The sequence below is a fragment of the Daphnia pulex genome, chromosome 12 (genome assembly GCF_021134715.1).
Source record: "Daphnia pulex isolate KAP4 chromosome 12, ASM2113471v1".
Classification (NCBI taxonomy): domain Eukaryota; kingdom Metazoa; phylum Arthropoda; class Branchiopoda; order Diplostraca; family Daphniidae; genus Daphnia; species Daphnia pulex.
Genome location: NC_060028.1, coordinates 924,250 through 940,383, shown reverse-complemented (window position 1 = coordinate 940,383; position 16,134 = coordinate 924,250). Strand labels below are relative to the sequence as shown.

Below are 16,134 nucleotides of genomic sequence, written 5' to 3'. Positions count from 1 at the left end.
ATTGTCTGCTAGACGAGCAGCATTGCATGATACACTAATCTGGCCAATCCCATTTATTCTTTGAATAAAGATATCAGGCATCGTAGGATGAAACCAAGCAGACATTCCAATTTCGGTTATTGAGAATGCGATATGTTCCTACATGATTAATAGAGGAACACGTCAACAACAATCCAATTCAACTAATTTACTCATGATAAACAATCCGCAGTAGACAAATATGACGTCTATCATCAAGTTTTGCGCGCTTTCGGGCGCGCTTGACGATTCGCCACATTCGTACCTTCTCAAAGTTGACGATTTCACTTTCTTGCTGGACTGTGGATGGGATGAAAAGTGTTCAGAAGGATTTATACATGAACTAAAGAAGCATGTCAACAAAATTGATGCAGTGCTTCTATCCTATCCTGATCAGCTGCACTTGGGAGCTTTGCCATATGCAGTTGGAAAACTTGGACTAACATGTCCAGTGTATGCAACAGTTCCTGTTTACAAAATGGGTCAGATGTTTATGTACGATTGGTATCAATCCAAAGACAACATGTAAGTACATTGATTAATTCAAATTTCAATTCAAGATGACTGACATTTGTATCTATTCAGGGAAGACTTCGATCTATTCACTCTGGATGATGTTGACAATTCGTTTGACAAAGTTGTTCAGTTGAAATACAGCCAAAGTGTGCCTCTCAAAGGTATAACAAGTCCTAATATTTCATTCAAGTTTTTCATACTGAAATTACTACTTGTTTACAGGAAAGGGACAAGGATTGATCATCACACCCCTTCCAGCAGGGCACATGTTGGGAGGAACTGTGTGGAAAATAGTAAAAGATGGAGAAGAAGATATCATTTATGCTGTTGACTACAATCATAAAAAAGAACGCCACTTAAACGGTTGTGAGTTGGAGAAAATTCAGCGACCGTCTCTTCTCATTACCGATGCGTATAACACCCTTTACGCGCAACCCAGAAGGCGAAGTCGTGACGAAAAGCTCATGACCAACATTCTACAGACTCTTAGAGGAGGAGGAAACGTCCTTGTTGCTGTCGATACGGCTGGAAGAGTTCTCGAATTGGCTCATATGTTGGAGCAACTATGGAGAAATCAAGAATCTGGCTTGAGAGCCTACAGTTTGGCTCTTTTGAACAATGTGGCTTATAATGTCAACGAGTTCGCCAAGTCACAGATCGAATGGATGTCAGATAAATTAATGAAATCCTTTGAAGGGGCCAGGAATAATCCTTTTGGATTCAAGTATTCAATCTAGCATTTATAAAGTTTTAGAAGTAATATTAAAGCAAATTGTTCTTTAGATATTTGCAGCTGTGTCATACATTGCCAGAAGTCCTCCGTATTGCTGGCTCAAAAGTTGTTCTCTCAAGCTGCCCAGATCTGGAGTGTGGATTCGCCAGGGATTTATTTGCCTTATGGTGTTCTGATGCAAGAAACTCTATCATTCTAACCAGCCGGTCAGGACAAGGAACGCTGGGCCAGCGGCTACATGATCAGCGTAACTTGAAATCTGTCACGCTCGAGCTTAAACAACGAGTCAAACTAGAGGGTAAGCTAATTTGCTTTTGCGGACGCAACAAACAAATCTAATCTAGAACTCCATTAATTTTTTTTAAAGGTGCGGAATTGGAAGAATTCCGTAGAAAAGAACGCGAAAAAAATATTTTATCTGGGATAAAAATAAAAGATCAGATAGCGGCGGAGTCTAGTGAATCTGAAGACGAAGTCAAGAAAGGCCGACATGATATTGTTGTCCGGTCCGACGATAAAACGACAGGAGCAGTGCAACACTTTTTTAAAAGTTCCAAGAAACATCCTACCATGTTCCCATATTTTGAAGACAAAATCAAATTCGACGAGTATGGCGAAATTATCCGCCCGGAAGACTACGTCATTGCCGAGTCGGAAGATCACGAAATGGCCGATTATTCGGTTGAAAAGCCTAAATGGGAAGAAGAGGTATGATTTTTTGTCATTTTTAACTTCCAATGCATCGCTTTGAGTCTCATGATCATTTCTTTCGTTTAGCCGGAAGCAGAGTGCCCTACCAAGTGCATTTCTACCACAACGACCCTAGCAATCAATGCAAGCATCATGCATATTGATTTCGAAGGACGATCTGATGGTGAATCCATTATCAAACTGATTGAATCGATGAAACCGAAACGAACCATCGTCGTCAGGGGATCATCCGAATCCTGTCAAGCACTGCAAAATTTGTGTCTTTCAACCGGTAAAATTGATTTTAAGGCAGAAAATGAATATGCTAACCTAAATTTGTTGATATTTCTTTTATTAAGGATCATCTGATAATAAAGCATTTATAGCACGAAAAGGGGAAACAATAGATGCAACTATTGAAAGTCACATCTACCAAGTGAGGTTGAAAGACTCTTTACTTTCTTCACTTTCATTCGGTAAAGCCAAGGATGCTGAAGTCGCTTGGATTGATGCAAGGCTAACTTATCAAGTAAATCTTACAGTTAATCTTAAAATTGCTGGGGAAAAATAAGGAGTAATTGTTTTTCTTTCAACAGGCAGAGGACTTGAGGGACTTGGACGATAAAGAAAATAATTCGCTCCGTAAAGAACAAGCTCCGCTGTTAGAGCCTTTAGAACCTAAAGATGTAAATAATACTTTATACTTAAATAACGTAACAATTGAAAATAATTTTGAATGATTTAATCTGTTTTAGATTCCTGGCCACGAAACATCGTACATCAACGAACTAAAATTATCGGACTTTAAACAAGTACTTGTGCGTAATGGTATCTCGTCCGAGTTTATCGGTGGTGTTCTTTGGTGTTGTAACGGTAACGTTGCACTGCGTAGGGTAAGATCTAATATAATTAATAATTGTGATCAAATCATTTAACGAAATTTTATCGCTTCTACAGAATGAATCGGGTAGAGTAACTCTCGAAGGCTGTATATCCGACGACTATTATCGCGTCAGAGAACTACTTTACGAACAATACGCTATTATATAGGGTAATAAGGGTTACTTATGTCTTTTTTAAATAACATCAGTACTGATACGCATCTTGATGAAAGCTTCCATCCATCATTACACCTGCACTCCTTTCTCTTGAAATAAAATAAATCCGCAATTTTGTGATAAAGAATGACTAAAACTGTTAATAATTTTAATTTTTAGAATGGGATAAGTCCTTGAATAGTAATTGTATTAAACCAGATGTAGTTACTGCTATCCCGTTAAGCCAAAAAGTACCGCATCCATTTTTGTGATCCTTCAAATTACTGGAGTTACTCTCCGTTAGATGGCGTTACACGAACTGTCAAGAGGAAGAACATAGTGTGTTGACAGAAAGTTTCTGTATTATAATCTTTAAATCCTTAAATCAGCTTTAGCAATAATTATTTCGATTTAATTAAAAGCAATGGCGAGACCTGGTGTTAGAGCAACCGATGCAAAAAAGATTGTAAGCACTTACCTCTCTACACACTTTAACAAATTTTCTAACCTAGACTTATTCGTGTGTGGTTTTGAAACGGTAATGTAGAATTCCGAGCTGTTTACGTTGACTTATGGAGCATTAGTAAGTCAGCTATTGAAGGATTACGAGAATGCTGAGGATGTGAATCGACAACTTGACAGAATGGGATACAATATTGGTGTTAGGATCATTGAAGATTTCCTAGCACGAACATCAACTGCCAGATGTACTGACATGAGAGATACTGCAGAGAAGATTCAAAGTGCTTTCAAAATGTATCTTGGAGTGAACCCTACCGTCACCAGCTGGTCCTCTGCCAGTGATGAGTTTTCACTCTTGTTCGATCAAAACCCTATGACAGAATTTGTAGAGTTGCCAGAGAGCTGTCTCAGCCTTAAGTACTGTAATCTATTCTGTGGCATTATCAGGGGAGCCTGTGAAATGGTAAACATGTGAACAGCTTGTGACCAACATAAATTACTGATATTTTATTGTTTTAGGTGCAACTTGAAGTCACCAGTTGGTTCGTCCAAGATTCTTTGAAAGGAGATCCAACCACAGAACTCAGAGTCAAGTTTGTCAAGAAATTAGAAGATGCTATGCCTGCTGGAGAAGATTAATCTATTTAGAGACCTGTTATTGCTTTGTTCATGTCATATGTGAAATAAAAATCTCCAGATTTCTGTTCAATATGATAATTTGTTTATTTTTAGCCAGTCTGCCTGCGACGGTTGTTTTAAATATTCAGGGTTTTTAAATAAATTACTTTCAGGATTCAACAATGTGGGCATCTGTGTCCGTGGCTTCCACCTCCGTATCCGGAACCACGGCCTCCTCCACTTCCATATCCGGAACCATGACCTCCGCCGACAACAACAACAGATACCGGTCTGGCGTATCCACCTCCGTGCCCTCCGCCAAAGCTTCCATGTCCAGCTCCTCCGCCAAAGCTTCCATATCCGGCTCCTCCGCCAAAGCTTCCGTATCCAGCTCCGTGTCCTGAGAATGAGGATACATGTCCCCCACCGTATCCTCCGCCGAACCCACCGCCGAACCCTCCGCCGTACCCTCCAGTTCTGAGATGACCGGCATCCGAGGCTCCGAAAATCGCCATGGCCACGGCCAAAATGATCCAAACCTAATTTTTGAACCAGAAAACGTAAGTTTATTTCAGATTCAATATGACTAAATATGATTTAAAATTACCTTGTTGCTGCAATGCATGTTGAAATGGGTTCTAGTAGATGAACTTGTTCGTCAAACGAAGTCGTACTGATGAATTCTGTCTGAATTGCTGCCGCTTTTTATAGTTCCCCGGATCTTTTATCCACACGTAAATTGGATTAGTTATTAAAAATTCTCCGATTCAATTTTCATGTCGGTGTATGGTCTACTAATCTGAGAGGGAAAGTTATTTCAATTCCATTGTTTATTATCACGGAAGTGTGAATAATGAACTGAACTGTATGGAGAACACAGAACAGACGGCTGATCGTGACGTCTGGTAAAGTGTCTTGTTCCGGATTCCGTTGAATTGAGACTACGATCATTGATTCAAGTGACAGGGAAAGTGGTGGCCGCTATTCAATAAAAAGAAAAGAAATAGCAGTACATTTTCAATGGCAAGCACACTTGGCTAATTTTTTATTTAACGCTGTTGCGCGTGTTTTCTCTTTTTGTCTCTGTTTCAAATTCGATAAAATAAAACAAAACAAATGCCACTCTTGATTTAGCAATGTTTTCGAATTGAAGTAATAATATTGCAATTGTTTTATTAGAGTTTTATAAAAACAAATAAATTTAGTACTATGGGATTTTTAAATAATTTATTCTAATTTAACTGATTTTTATACTTAATTAACTCATTTAAATTCTTTTTTGTGTGATCTGTCAAACACCACCATAGTCCGTTTCCTTTCTCGGAGTACCGTCTGCTACAGAAGCTGAAATGAACATTTGAATTGAAAGTGTATTGGAGGTGGGTGAGACTTGTATGGACATGTGACGTGGTGATGGAATTCCGGCATTCGTTCGTGAGTCAATCAAAGGTCAGTAAATAAATATTTAGCTATTTCAATGAAAGAAATAATGGAATATCAGGTAAAAAGCCAAAACGTCTGACACATGCGTAGTTCAGTTAGACCAAAGACTCGAATGAAAATGCTAAGGCAAATGTGAAACATGGGTTTGCCCTTTTCTTTTTATTGCATAACCAATAGCAAAAATGTGTTGTTGTTTTTATTAGGGAACCTATAAGAAACCATGTAAACTTTTTTATTGAACGATAGAAGGTTGGAAGCAGCCACTAAACAATGCCACTCTTAATTCTTTGTTTCTCATGATAAATATTAGTGGGCTATAGACAGCGTGAATAGAGCCCAGTTCCTTGAAATATGTCATCAGCCAGATGAGATTGCTACATTCAAGTTCAGCATCGTAAACAAGTTGACAAACAATAATAGTTAAGAGCAAGATAAACATGGGACAAACTGTCACGAACAGTGAAGTCACGCCGATAATCAAAGTACAAGTGGCTTCAACTTCCATTTCAAACGTTCTCCTCCTGTCCACGTGGATGGACATTGGCCTGTTGTTAGTCAACTGATCGTTGAGGGAAATGCTGGCTGATCCAGATTCATTGCTGAAGAAAACTCGTTCATTCAGGACAATCTCTTCATTGATGCCCTGTGGGCTTAGCGTTCGGGAATCACGACGTAGGTGAATCTTCGTCTGCCGGTAAACGATGAAATTCATTGCGATGCACGATAGGAAAAGTGTTACCAAGATTGCCGCTAGAATGTTGGAGTGAATGGGCAGCATTTGACAGCGGAGCGGAACTAGTCCGGCGATGTAAACAAATTTGAGGATAAACGCGATCAATGCGGAACTTATTACGACAACGGGACACGCTAGACGAACCATCATCTTTTCTCGATGGGCCCAGGGGTCGTTAATGGCCAAATACCTGTCCACAAGGGCGAGTAACATGTTGGACAAGAGAAGAATTTGCGGCAAACCGACAAGTGCGACATATGTTTTACAAAGAGATTCGACTGGATAGAATCCCCAGTAAATCAGTTGGATCAGGGCGGGGGCGAAAAACGACAAATTAGAAAAGAAGATTCCTAGTAAGAAAATTTTGCGCGGTTTGCTGCGAAACTGGCGATGGCGAATGATGGTGACGATGATCGAAACGTTGAGAGGAATGCCGATCGAACAGCAGACACATTTCACAATAATTAGGAAGAAAACAAGATCGATGGGATTGTATTCTTGGTTATTTTCCGGTTGAACGATATTGCCACCTTCTTGATTGCTTGTCGTGTTGTTCATTTTTTTGTTTTTTCCCAAGTTGGCGCCTTACCTATTGCGGAAAAATAATTGGGGGAATACACACAAGTTTTAGATTAAATGCGAATGGATTGGTCGATACCTTTTTTGAATAGAAACTGATGGGCGATCAAAAAACGTCTAGTGTAAATACTTTGAAAAACACATGGAAAGATCGAGAGCGATCTGGGCACATCTCGTGATACAGGAAATTGTCGAATGACGAAATGTAGGATTTCTAGACGGTATATATATGTCAACCTTTGACGTTTGGAGCATGCCCCCAACGAGGCATACGTTCAGCAACTATTTGACAAATGTATTGATTCGAGCAATTAACTTTCTTTGCTTTTCCTTGCGACCATCAAAAGCACTTTTCTATTTTTAAAGGTTCAGTCGCTGCTAGTGCTTCTTCATCGATGTATACGAATCACGTTTGCTAGATTAGATTATGAGCGGCTGCTCCTGATTGCTGCGCAACTAATTCATTTCAGATGGCGGATCACATCCTATTGTGTCTGGGTGGGTTTTTTGTGGAAATTCATTTGGAAATATTTACATTCGTCGTGAAATATTTAGAACAGACTATTGTTATCGGCCTGTGAACATTTTTTTTTTCGCTCGTTCAGTAGGGAGAGACTTATTAGGGCGGAAATCAGTTTTGCACACCCACACTACATTTTCACGCTGTCATTTCAGACAACTAATATCGTTACAGATTCTCGCTGAATCTCTTGAATTTTATTGTCTTATTATCCCCAAGAATGGACCTGAAAAGTAAGTTTCTTTTTTTGCGCAACTGACTGTTGTTTTATTGCAATTCAAGAAGAAATTTAAATAAGGGCAGGTCATGAATGCAAATGTTGATAACGGAATTCATCAGCTTCACAGGCGAACGACCTTACGAATAAAAATCACCAAGTAGAACTTTTGAATTTATCGTTCAAATCTTAAAGCCAAATTTGACATTTTCTTTTTCTCTTTTTTACGAAATCAATACGATGAAATAAAAATATTGAATATTAATTCAACACACCAGATCCAACGATAGATTTGAACACGAAATTTTCTCCCGAATTTCTTGCGAAAGCTGAAAAAATTCTTGTCAAAATCACAGCAACTAAAGTTTAAGCGCCGCTCGATTTGATCAGCATACATGAAAAATAAGGTGGGGCGAACTAAGAATAACTTTTTGGCAACCACCAGGAAATTTCTCAATTTTGACAAAAAGATCAAATTCCTGTTGCCTCCGAGCTAAAACGAATAACACGCAAAATTGAATAACGAGTTTATACGTTGACCTCGTGTTTAAAACGACTTTGTTTTATTTTAAACATGATACTTTGAAGTTTTGTTTTTTAAACAATACAACTATGGGCACGAGTTTTTTAGTTATCCCGATTGTTGAAGATTGCACACCCAAAACGCTTGTATCGTAGTATCGTCTGCTATCATAACTGCTGATAAGGGACAAACAGTTGAATAAGGTAACAAGGTGTGAAGCTGGGACTTGGAGATCTTTGACATGGAGGTGGAGTTGTGTGTCATTCGTTCGTGAGTCAATCAAAAATATAATTTAGCTTTTGTCGTGAGAAACGAGAAGAAGTCCACACGTAGTTTTAAGTTGAGTGAATGACTTGAATCAAATCAAAGGTAATTGTGAAACTCAACAGGGAAATTCCTGTCAAAATGACTTATTGGAAGCAATCAAATAACACTACCCTTAATTCTTTGTTTCTCACCAGAAATATCAATGGGCTATAAACAGCATGGATGGAGCCCAGTTCCTTGAAATATGTCATCAGCCAGGTGAGATTGCTACATTCAAGTTCTTCGTTGTAAACCAGTTGACACATCATAATAATCAAGAGCAAGATAAACATCGGGAAAACCGTCACGAAAAGAGATGCCACGCCGATAATCAAGGTACAAGTGGCTTCAATTTCCATTTCAAATGATTTCCTTCTGTCAACATGGATGGACATTCGCCTGTTATTGGCCAAATGATCGTTGAGGGATATGCTGGCCGATCCTCGTGTGCTCCTGTCATTTAGAGGAATCTCTTGAGCCTCTTCATTGGTGCCCTGTGGGCTTAGCGTTCGGGAATCACGACGTAGGTGAATCTTCGTCTGCCGGTAGACGATGAAATTCATTGCGATGCACGATAGGAAAAGCGTTACTAAAACTGCCGCCAGAATGTTGGAGTGAATGGGCAGCTCTTGACAGCGGAGCGGAACTAGTCCGGCAATGTAAACAAATTTAAGGATTAACACGATCAATGCGGAACTTATTACGACAACGGGACACGCTAGACGAACCGTCATCTTTTCTCGATGGGCCCAAGGGTCGTTAATGGCCAAATACCTATCAACAAGGGCGAGTAACATGTTGGACAAGAGAAGACTTTGTGGCAAACCGACGAGTGCGACATATGTTTTACAAAGAGATTCGACTGGATAGAATCCCCAGTAAATTAGTTTGATCAGGGCGGGGGCGAAAAACGACAAATTAGAAAAGAAGATGCCCAGTAGGAAAATTTTGCGCGGTTTACTGCGAAACTGGCGATGGCGAATGATGGTGACGATGATCGAAACGTTGAGTGGAATTCCGATTGAACAGCAGACACATTTCACGATTATTAGGAAGAAAACAGGGTCGATGGGATTGTAGTCGTCGTTATTTTCCGGGTCAACGATATGGTCACCTTCTTGATTGCTTGTCGTGTTGTTCATTTTCTTTTGTTGTACCTATTGCGGAAAACAATTTGGGTAATATATTGAGCACGCAAGTTTTAGATGAAATACAAAACGGATTGGTCGATATACCTGTTTGAATACGATCAACGAACGTAGTGCAAGTATAAAAGAGCACCTAAAACAAGATAGGATCTCGTGATACAGGAAATTGTCGAATGACGAAACGTAGGGTTTCTAGACCATATATATATCACCGAACGTCAACCTTTGACGTTTTGGAGCATGCCCCCTGTTCAGCATCTATGTGACAAATATATTGATTTGAGTAATTAACTAACTTTTATTTCGCTTCCGACATCAAAAGCACTTTTCTATTTTTAAAGGTTCAGTCGCTGCTAGCGCTTTATTTGATGTTTCGTCGACTACCAATCACCTTTGTTAGATTAGATTATGAGCGGCTACGACTAAATCATTCGAGATCACATCCTTTTGTGCACGAGTGGGTGTTCTTGCGAAGTTGAAATTTTTCATTCGTCATCATTTGAAATGTTTAGACGACGAATTATTGTTGCCTTGAATATTTTTTCGCTCGTTCAACAGGGAGAGAACTTATTAGGACAGAAAATCAGTTTTGTACGCCCACACTACATTTTCACGCTGTCATTTCAGACGGCTGATATCGTTACATATTATTCTCGCTGAATCTTGTGAATTTTATTGTCTTATTATCTCCAAGAATGAACCTTAAAAGTAAGTTTCTTTTTTTGCCCAACTGAGTGTTGTTTTATTGCAATTTGAGAGGAAATTCAAATGAGGACAGGTCATTAATGCAAATCTTGATAACGGAATTCATCCACAGGCGAATGACCTTACGAATAAAAATCAACTAGTAGAACTGTTGAATCTATCGACTCGTTCAAATCTTAAAGCCAAATTTGACATTATCATTTTATCTTTTTTACCAAATCAATACGATGAAATAAAAATCTGGAATATTAATTCAACAAACCAGACCCAACGATAGATTGAACACGAAATTTTCTCCCGATTTTTTTGCGAAAGCTGAAAAAAATCTTGTCAAAATCATCACGCCAAAGTCTATTTTAGGTATTTGCAAAACGAAATCAACAGCAACTAAAGTTTAAGCGCCACTTGATTTGGTCATCGTACATGAAAAATAAGGTGGGTCGAATTAAGAATTTAACTTTAATGTTAACAAAAGAAGTGTCCAGCAACCACACCTGCAAATTTCACAAAAAGATCAAATTCTTGTTGCCTCTCAACCGAGCTAAAACGAATAACACGCAAAAATGAATAACGAGTTTATACGTTGACCTCGTGTTAATACGACCAAGTTTTTGTCTTTTTAAAACAATACAACTATGGGCATGTAGTATCCCCATTGTTGAAGATTGCACACCCAAGATGTATTATTATTATAACAACTAACGTGACTTTGTTATCTACCCCGTTGTTATAGTAACTTAATCCAGTTATTCTATTTTATGTTTCAGAAAACTTGGACGACTTTTCTCACCACCCTCTTTTGTCCACGTCACGGTGTAGGATAACACGGGAGGTCTATGCCAAGTGGGAAAATTATGCGCTGGACCTTTTTTGTCATCAACTCTAAGGAATTTGTTCGATTAATCTGATAGTAAGTAGCTTTAAATTAGCAGGGGACTAAACCAGTTTGTTTTTTCCCCGGCAAATTTGAATATTTTCATCTTTTAATGAATTCAACATCGAAGTCAAAATGTGTAACATTTGGAAGGGAGCCGTCAGCAGCAGCAAATAACTGGATTTGCGCCGACTATTTTGTTATCGTCTAATTTTAACACCGTAAGGTTTTTATCGGGACAGATTGTGGGTTATTTTGGGGTTGGTTCGGGCGACGTTCTGGCGCCTTCGAATGTCATCGAGTCGAAATCGACAGGCACGTGACGAAAAAGGCAGCTGATGAGACACGCGCGCAAACGAGTTTTCAAATTATGATATTAAAAGGTTCGCTCGTGCTGCCTCTCTAGCTCCTATATCTTTAAATAAGTTAATTTGGTATCATGAAACGATTGATTTAGGCGTGGTTGTCGACCGAGACGGATAGTTGTTTGACCGGTTCAGGTTAAAACTCGACATTGAAGATTTCAAGTTTGTCTTAAGCGGCTACTGAAAAATAGAAAACTGTATTGTCTATCAATGGGGGGGAAATTGATATACTTTGAGCTGATATGGTCCACTTGGCGTCCAAATATCCGACGACAATGTCCTTGTGAATTCGACCGTCTCATTCACCTGTCCATTTTGGATGGAAGTTTTCTTTGGAAATTTAACCCCCTGCCATTTGCATTCTGCCTTAGCCACTTTTTTCAAAAAAGAAAGGGGAAACTGTTCAACCTGTTTAACACATGTTCCTTTGGAAAAAAAAATTGCACTGTGTGTACTACACGCCAAAGGTTTGTTTGAAATCGAGCTGTATTAATGTCGATGTGATCAAAACAAATCCCGTCTGGAGAAGTTAAAAAAAAAGAACGCAGGTCATCGTTCTCCCCCTCCTTTTACCTTCTTCTTATGGTCAAACTGGAACGGGTCGGCCCTCGAGAATGATAGAAAATAAGCCGGGCTATAAACATTAGTAGTTTCGTTTTGGGTAGGACAACATCTGGTCTCTACGTGGCCATTTCATGATTCTTGTTTGGACTTTTGAATCAGTTCGTTCACGGATTCCAATCTCGTCAGTGCTAAGCTCCAGTGGTCATTGGAGATTCACCTTTCATTTGTTTCAGTTGTTTTCGTTGTATCGTTAATCGTCTGTTTGTCGTGACTTTCTTGTTGAACTAAAACGTGTCACAGAATTTCTTCAAGTTTTAAACATTTACCTATAATGTCAACCGCAATTAATAGTGTAACTTTTTGATGGGACAATAGGATTGAGCATCTGAAATTGTTATTGACTGCTGGGAAATAGGTGAACAATGAGCTCCGCGTATTTAACTATAAATGGAATCTGCTCGAAAATCGGTTTCCTTTCTCTTTCGTGACGTGTTGGTTGGAGACCTTTACAATTATTACACCGACAAAATTTTTAAAAGTGAGATCCCATTCATTTATATCATCATCCATTCATTAATTTGATTTTCTTCTCTGTATCCAAACAGGTAGCATTCTTGTACCGAGCGAGTGCATCCATATCGATCAGAAAACCATTCCCGAAACGGAGCGCTACTTTTTCTTCAACCAACCGGCCACGTTCAAATCGTCTTGGCTGGGCTCGACCAACTCGAAATTGAATGAGAGTCTTGAACAAGACGCTGTCGACTTGAACCTCCTCTGGTTCTCTAACTTTCTAAAAACTAGTCAGTCAGGGTGTTGTGAAAGCGACGAGAATGAAGCGCTAGTCGTCGTCTTTTTCAGGGTCGTTCGCAGGACCGAAACTCTCGATCAACAATTCCTCGACTCGAAATTGTACGACTATCAGCTGGAGAGCGGCGGATGGGCCACCCATTTGGTGGAACACGTCGTCTACGGAGCAGAGCTCATTTGCTCCATGAGCAGACCTGTCGACTGGTGTCGTGAAACCAAGCACAGCGCCGAGGAAAACATTTATTTGCTGGCCAAAGCTTATTTCGATCGAATTATCGGACCCAATGCCATCAACATCGAGCCGCCAGCTGAACTAGACAAAATTTCTTGTCGAATTCTCAGCAGTCTGGAAGATGTCCAACCGACCGAAACTTCGTTCCGACAATCCTGCGAGTTCCTGAGAGACGTCATCAATTTTAAAGAAGATAATCAGCCCACCAAATTATGGCGTCCCATCTACATCGTCCGCCGTCAAATCCCCAAACAGATTGAAACTCGGATTTTACTGGACAAGATTATGGATGACAAGTTGAAGATTGAACGGAAGCTGCACTGGATCTTGTCTGAGAGTCGCAGGATATCCAAGCATCCGTTCCTGACTCGGATCCCGCCAATGGAAAGAGCCATTTATCAGTTCATCAGTTTACTCCAGCGGACAGAGAGCGAGATCATGAAGTTTGACGTCAATCTCATCGCCAGAAAGTGTTTGGAAAACCCCCAAGGCCCCCAGCAAGATAAAATCACCAACGATTTGAAAGCCGTTTCCGATTGTGCTCTTTTGTCCAACATGATCGACTGGTTGATGAGGCGGCGGAGTGAAATCGATACGATTCACATGCTCTTTAGAGACACTCTGCTGGACATATTCGACCTGGAGGACATTGAAACTCGTCCGCCGTCGAATTTTGATAAACGCGCCAGGATATTCATCTTGAAAATTGATTACATTCCAGATCCGCTGATGGAGTGCATCCAGGATTTGACTGGTGTTAGTATAGAGCCGGTGTTCAAACTCCCCGTTTTTCCCGCCGTTTCATCCGGAAGGAAACGTCTTAGTGTGATGAGAAGGACGTTTGTTGAGTTCACGGAAGAGGCTCGATGGGGCTCGAATGAGAAGAATTCCTACCACATAGGACTGGCTCCGGCTTCTTTGCCGATGGAAGACGGAACTATCAAGACTATTTTGTATCCGGCCGTCCAGCAGCAGGCTTCACCCCGAGTGTGTTTGCCGGTGTATTGTTCTGGTGTAGTTGAACCGGACAAAAGTAACCCGATTAAACAACAGCAGCAATTAAGTCCACCCAACGGTTTGTCGCATCGTTCTAATGGTTCCATCAAACCACCCACTGATTCAAATCTAAGTCATCAGAAAAATATTGAAAAGGTTTAAACTTTATTTCGTTTTATCTTATCTTAATCAATTATAATACATCTGTTTTTATTGGACATTGACAGGTTAACGGAGACAGCAATCCTGTGGACGACGAGGAGTCATTTTTCAATTTGATCGCTCAGTTCCAGTCACAACGCATGAACGATCAACGATGTTCTTTTGCTCTTCCTAGCAACAATCACAAGATATGACACGAAACGAAAAGTATTAATCTATAGTTGCAGTCTTTAATTTTCCATCAATTCATTTTGCAAATATTATTCAGGCACCCGATCAGATGAGATGTAAAGTGATAATCCAGTCAAACGGCCCTCTTGTCTTATATTAAACTATTCTAGGAACATGAGTTGAATTCTTACAAATGGATAACTTAATTTTTAAAATAAATTATGTACCGTGTTAATGAGAAACAATTTTGTAAATAACAGGTAAATAGTCTCAGACTGCTCAGCGGACAAATCTATCCAGTCATTTGCCTTAAAAATCAAATAATTTTTGTATTTTTAGCTGATTTAACTTAAGTTCACACTAGGGCAATCAATGATGAATTCATTAGGAATAAGCCTATTTGCGAAAAAATACCGACAAAGGTATCAATCACTAGCGATAGAAAAGTCTCCGCGCAGCCGTTCAGCTTTAATGAGAAACATAACAGATTTCAGATGAGCGAACAATAACTCGGCACATACATCGTAAAAGATTGCATATTATTCAAATGAGAAGTATTTTTTGTTGTTGGAGAATATTGAAAAAACCGCTCAAATCAAGATAAGGACGAAAATTAACGCACGACAACAGAAAATAGGTTACCCGACACAGGGCAGATGAACATTGAATACCAAATTATCAGCATAGAATGAAAAAAAGAATTAACCAACCAACCACATACATGAACGTGAATATGTAAAGTATCACGTATAGGACAAAATTTCACCGGTTTAAAATAGGAAGACCTTTTGGACTCGGCTAGACAACAAATTTGAGAGCCCACCCAAATTGGAAACTGTTTCTAGTCAGACGCCAATCTTGGATGCACCCGAAAAAAAACTGTCTACAAGACGGGCGACATCTTATTGATTACCCACCTAAAAACAAAAACAGTGCGGACTTCAAAAAAAAAGATATCAGGACCAGAACAGGAATGGATTCAGGACTTTTTAACCAATCGGTAATGTGTAACAGGTTTAATTTTGATTAAACCATGCGCTGCCAAAAACCATCTGGTGTGGAGATGATGATAATTTAACTGATGTAAATGTGGGTCTAATCCATCATCTACCAAAAATATTGTTGCCTATGACGATAAATCATCACGACTGGAGTCTTCGACACGTTTTATTTTTCCATCAACACAGCCCAGTGAATGGTACAGGTAATAATCGTCGTCCTAGGACACGAAAACTTAAATCCATCATAGTGCCTATAGTACCATGATAACTCTTGAAAGTCAAATAAGCTGATAAAATCCGGTTCTCTACAACTTGAAGGGGGTGGTCTAGTGCTGGGTATATACCAACCAGTTTCTCTTTACGGCTTACCTTATACGTTGTATGAGAAATAAAATTACATCATGCGCGAATTTTGTGAATAAAAAGCGTGTAACATTAAATTACTTTAGTTGTACACAAAATGAGCTTGCTTTTGACCTGTTATAGAATATGTTTTCCGAAAAATTCGAGTAGTTTTCGATGTGAGATTGTCGCCAATGAATTTTGATTAGCCGAAGAACAGTGCGAAATTGGATCCAATTTAAGCACGTGACTAACTTGATATTGACTAAGCTGTCCCAGTAAAACTTCAGACAACTAAACACGCCCTGCTACCAGTTTCCAGCGACTCAATTGTTTTTTTTGTTTTTTTAATGAAAATGTTTTCTTTTC

At 39.4% G+C, this 16,134-nt stretch overlaps 4 protein-coding genes across 7 annotated transcripts; 3 read left to right on the top strand and 1 right to left on the bottom strand.

The window, feature by feature from the left end:
- Window positions 1-84: 84 nt before the first annotated feature.
- Window positions 85-3,142, top strand: LOC124208680 (probable cleavage and polyadenylation specificity factor subunit 2). The gene is made up of 10 exons (XM_046606533.1): window positions 85-543; window positions 604-695; window positions 757-1,258; window positions 1,318-1,565; window positions 1,635-1,975; window positions 2,045-2,249; window positions 2,317-2,486; window positions 2,554-2,643; window positions 2,713-2,850; window positions 2,915-3,142. The coding sequence occupies exons 1-10, from the start codon at window positions 221-223 to the stop codon at window positions 3,005-3,007; spliced, it is 2,202 nt and encodes a 733-aa protein (XP_046462489.1). The 5' UTR covers window positions 85-220; the 3' UTR covers window positions 3,008-3,142.
- A 140-nt stretch (window positions 3,143-3,282) lies between these two features.
- LOC124208683 (trafficking protein particle complex subunit 3-like) lies at window positions 3,283-4,165 on the top strand. Its single transcript, XM_046606537.1, has 3 exons — window positions 3,283-3,460; window positions 3,542-3,919; window positions 3,976-4,165. The coding sequence occupies exons 1-3, from the start codon at window positions 3,419-3,421 to the stop codon at window positions 4,093-4,095; spliced, it is 540 nt and encodes a 179-aa protein (XP_046462493.1). The 5' UTR covers window positions 3,283-3,418; the 3' UTR covers window positions 4,096-4,165.
- On the bottom strand, window positions 4,161-4,810 carry LOC124208684 (glycine-rich cell wall structural protein 1.8-like). Its single transcript, XM_046606538.1, has 2 exons — window positions 4,682-4,810; window positions 4,161-4,613 (listed from the first exon to the last, which is right to left on the bottom strand). Exons 1-2 carry the CDS (start codon window positions 4,697-4,699, stop codon window positions 4,251-4,253), a joined length of 381 nt encoding a protein of 126 aa, XP_046462494.1. The 5' UTR covers window positions 4,700-4,810; the 3' UTR covers window positions 4,161-4,250.
- A 613-nt stretch (window positions 4,811-5,423) lies between these two features.
- Window positions 5,424-14,657, top strand: LOC124208678. Of its 4 annotated transcripts, XM_046606530.1 has the most exons (7): window positions 5,439-5,523; window positions 8,551-8,731; window positions 11,016-11,158; window positions 12,427-12,589; window positions 12,657-14,245; window positions 14,317-14,458; window positions 14,520-14,657. In XM_046606530.1, the coding sequence occupies exons 4-6, from the start codon at window positions 12,499-12,501 to the stop codon at window positions 14,443-14,445; spliced, it is 1,809 nt and encodes a 602-aa protein (XP_046462486.1). In that variant the 5' UTR covers window positions 5,439-5,523; window positions 8,551-8,731; window positions 11,016-11,158; window positions 12,427-12,498; the 3' UTR covers window positions 14,446-14,458; window positions 14,520-14,657. The 4 variants fall into 4 exon arrangements, with proteins under 4 accessions (XP_046462488.1, XP_046462485.1, XP_046462486.1 ...); XM_046606532.1 differs by lacking the exon at window positions 8,551-8,731 and having other exon boundaries at window positions 5,424-5,523; window positions 12,467-12,589; XM_046606529.1 differs by lacking the exon at window positions 8,551-8,731 and having other exon boundaries at window positions 5,424-5,523.
- The last annotated feature ends 1,477 nt before the right edge of the window (window positions 14,658-16,134 follow it).

Coding starts and splice junctions, on each gene's coding strand:
- LOC124208680 (XM_046606533.1), top strand. CDS start 221: ATGACGTCTATCATCAAGTTTTGCGCGCTTTCGGGCGCGCTTGACGAT. Junction 696..756: donor CCAAAGTGTGCCTCTCAAAG/GTATAACAAGTC, acceptor ACTTGTTTACAG/GAAAGGGACAAGGATTGATC. Junction 2,851..2,914: donor GTAACGTTGCACTGCGTAGG/GTAAGATCTAAT, acceptor TCGCTTCTACAG/AATGAATCGGGTAGAGTAAC.
- LOC124208683 (XM_046606537.1), top strand. CDS start 3,419: ATGGCGAGACCTGGTGTTAGAGCAACCGATGCAAAAAAGATT. Junction 3,461..3,541: donor CAACCGATGCAAAAAAGATT/GTAAGCACTTAC, acceptor ACGGTAATGTAG/AATTCCGAGCTGTTTACGTT. Junction 3,920..3,975: donor TCAGGGGAGCCTGTGAAATG/GTAAACATGTGA, acceptor TTATTGTTTTAG/GTGCAACTTGAAGTCACCAG.
- LOC124208678 (XM_046606532.1), top strand. CDS start 12,499: ATGGAATCTGCTCGAAAATCGGTTTCCTTTCTCTTTCGTGACGTGTTG. Junction 12,590..12,656: donor CACCGACAAAATTTTTAAAA/GTGAGATCCCAT, acceptor GTATCCAAACAG/GTAGCATTCTTGTACCGAGC. Junction 14,246..14,316: donor ATCAGAAAAATATTGAAAAG/GTTTAAACTTTA, acceptor GGACATTGACAG/GTTAACGGAGACAGCAATCC.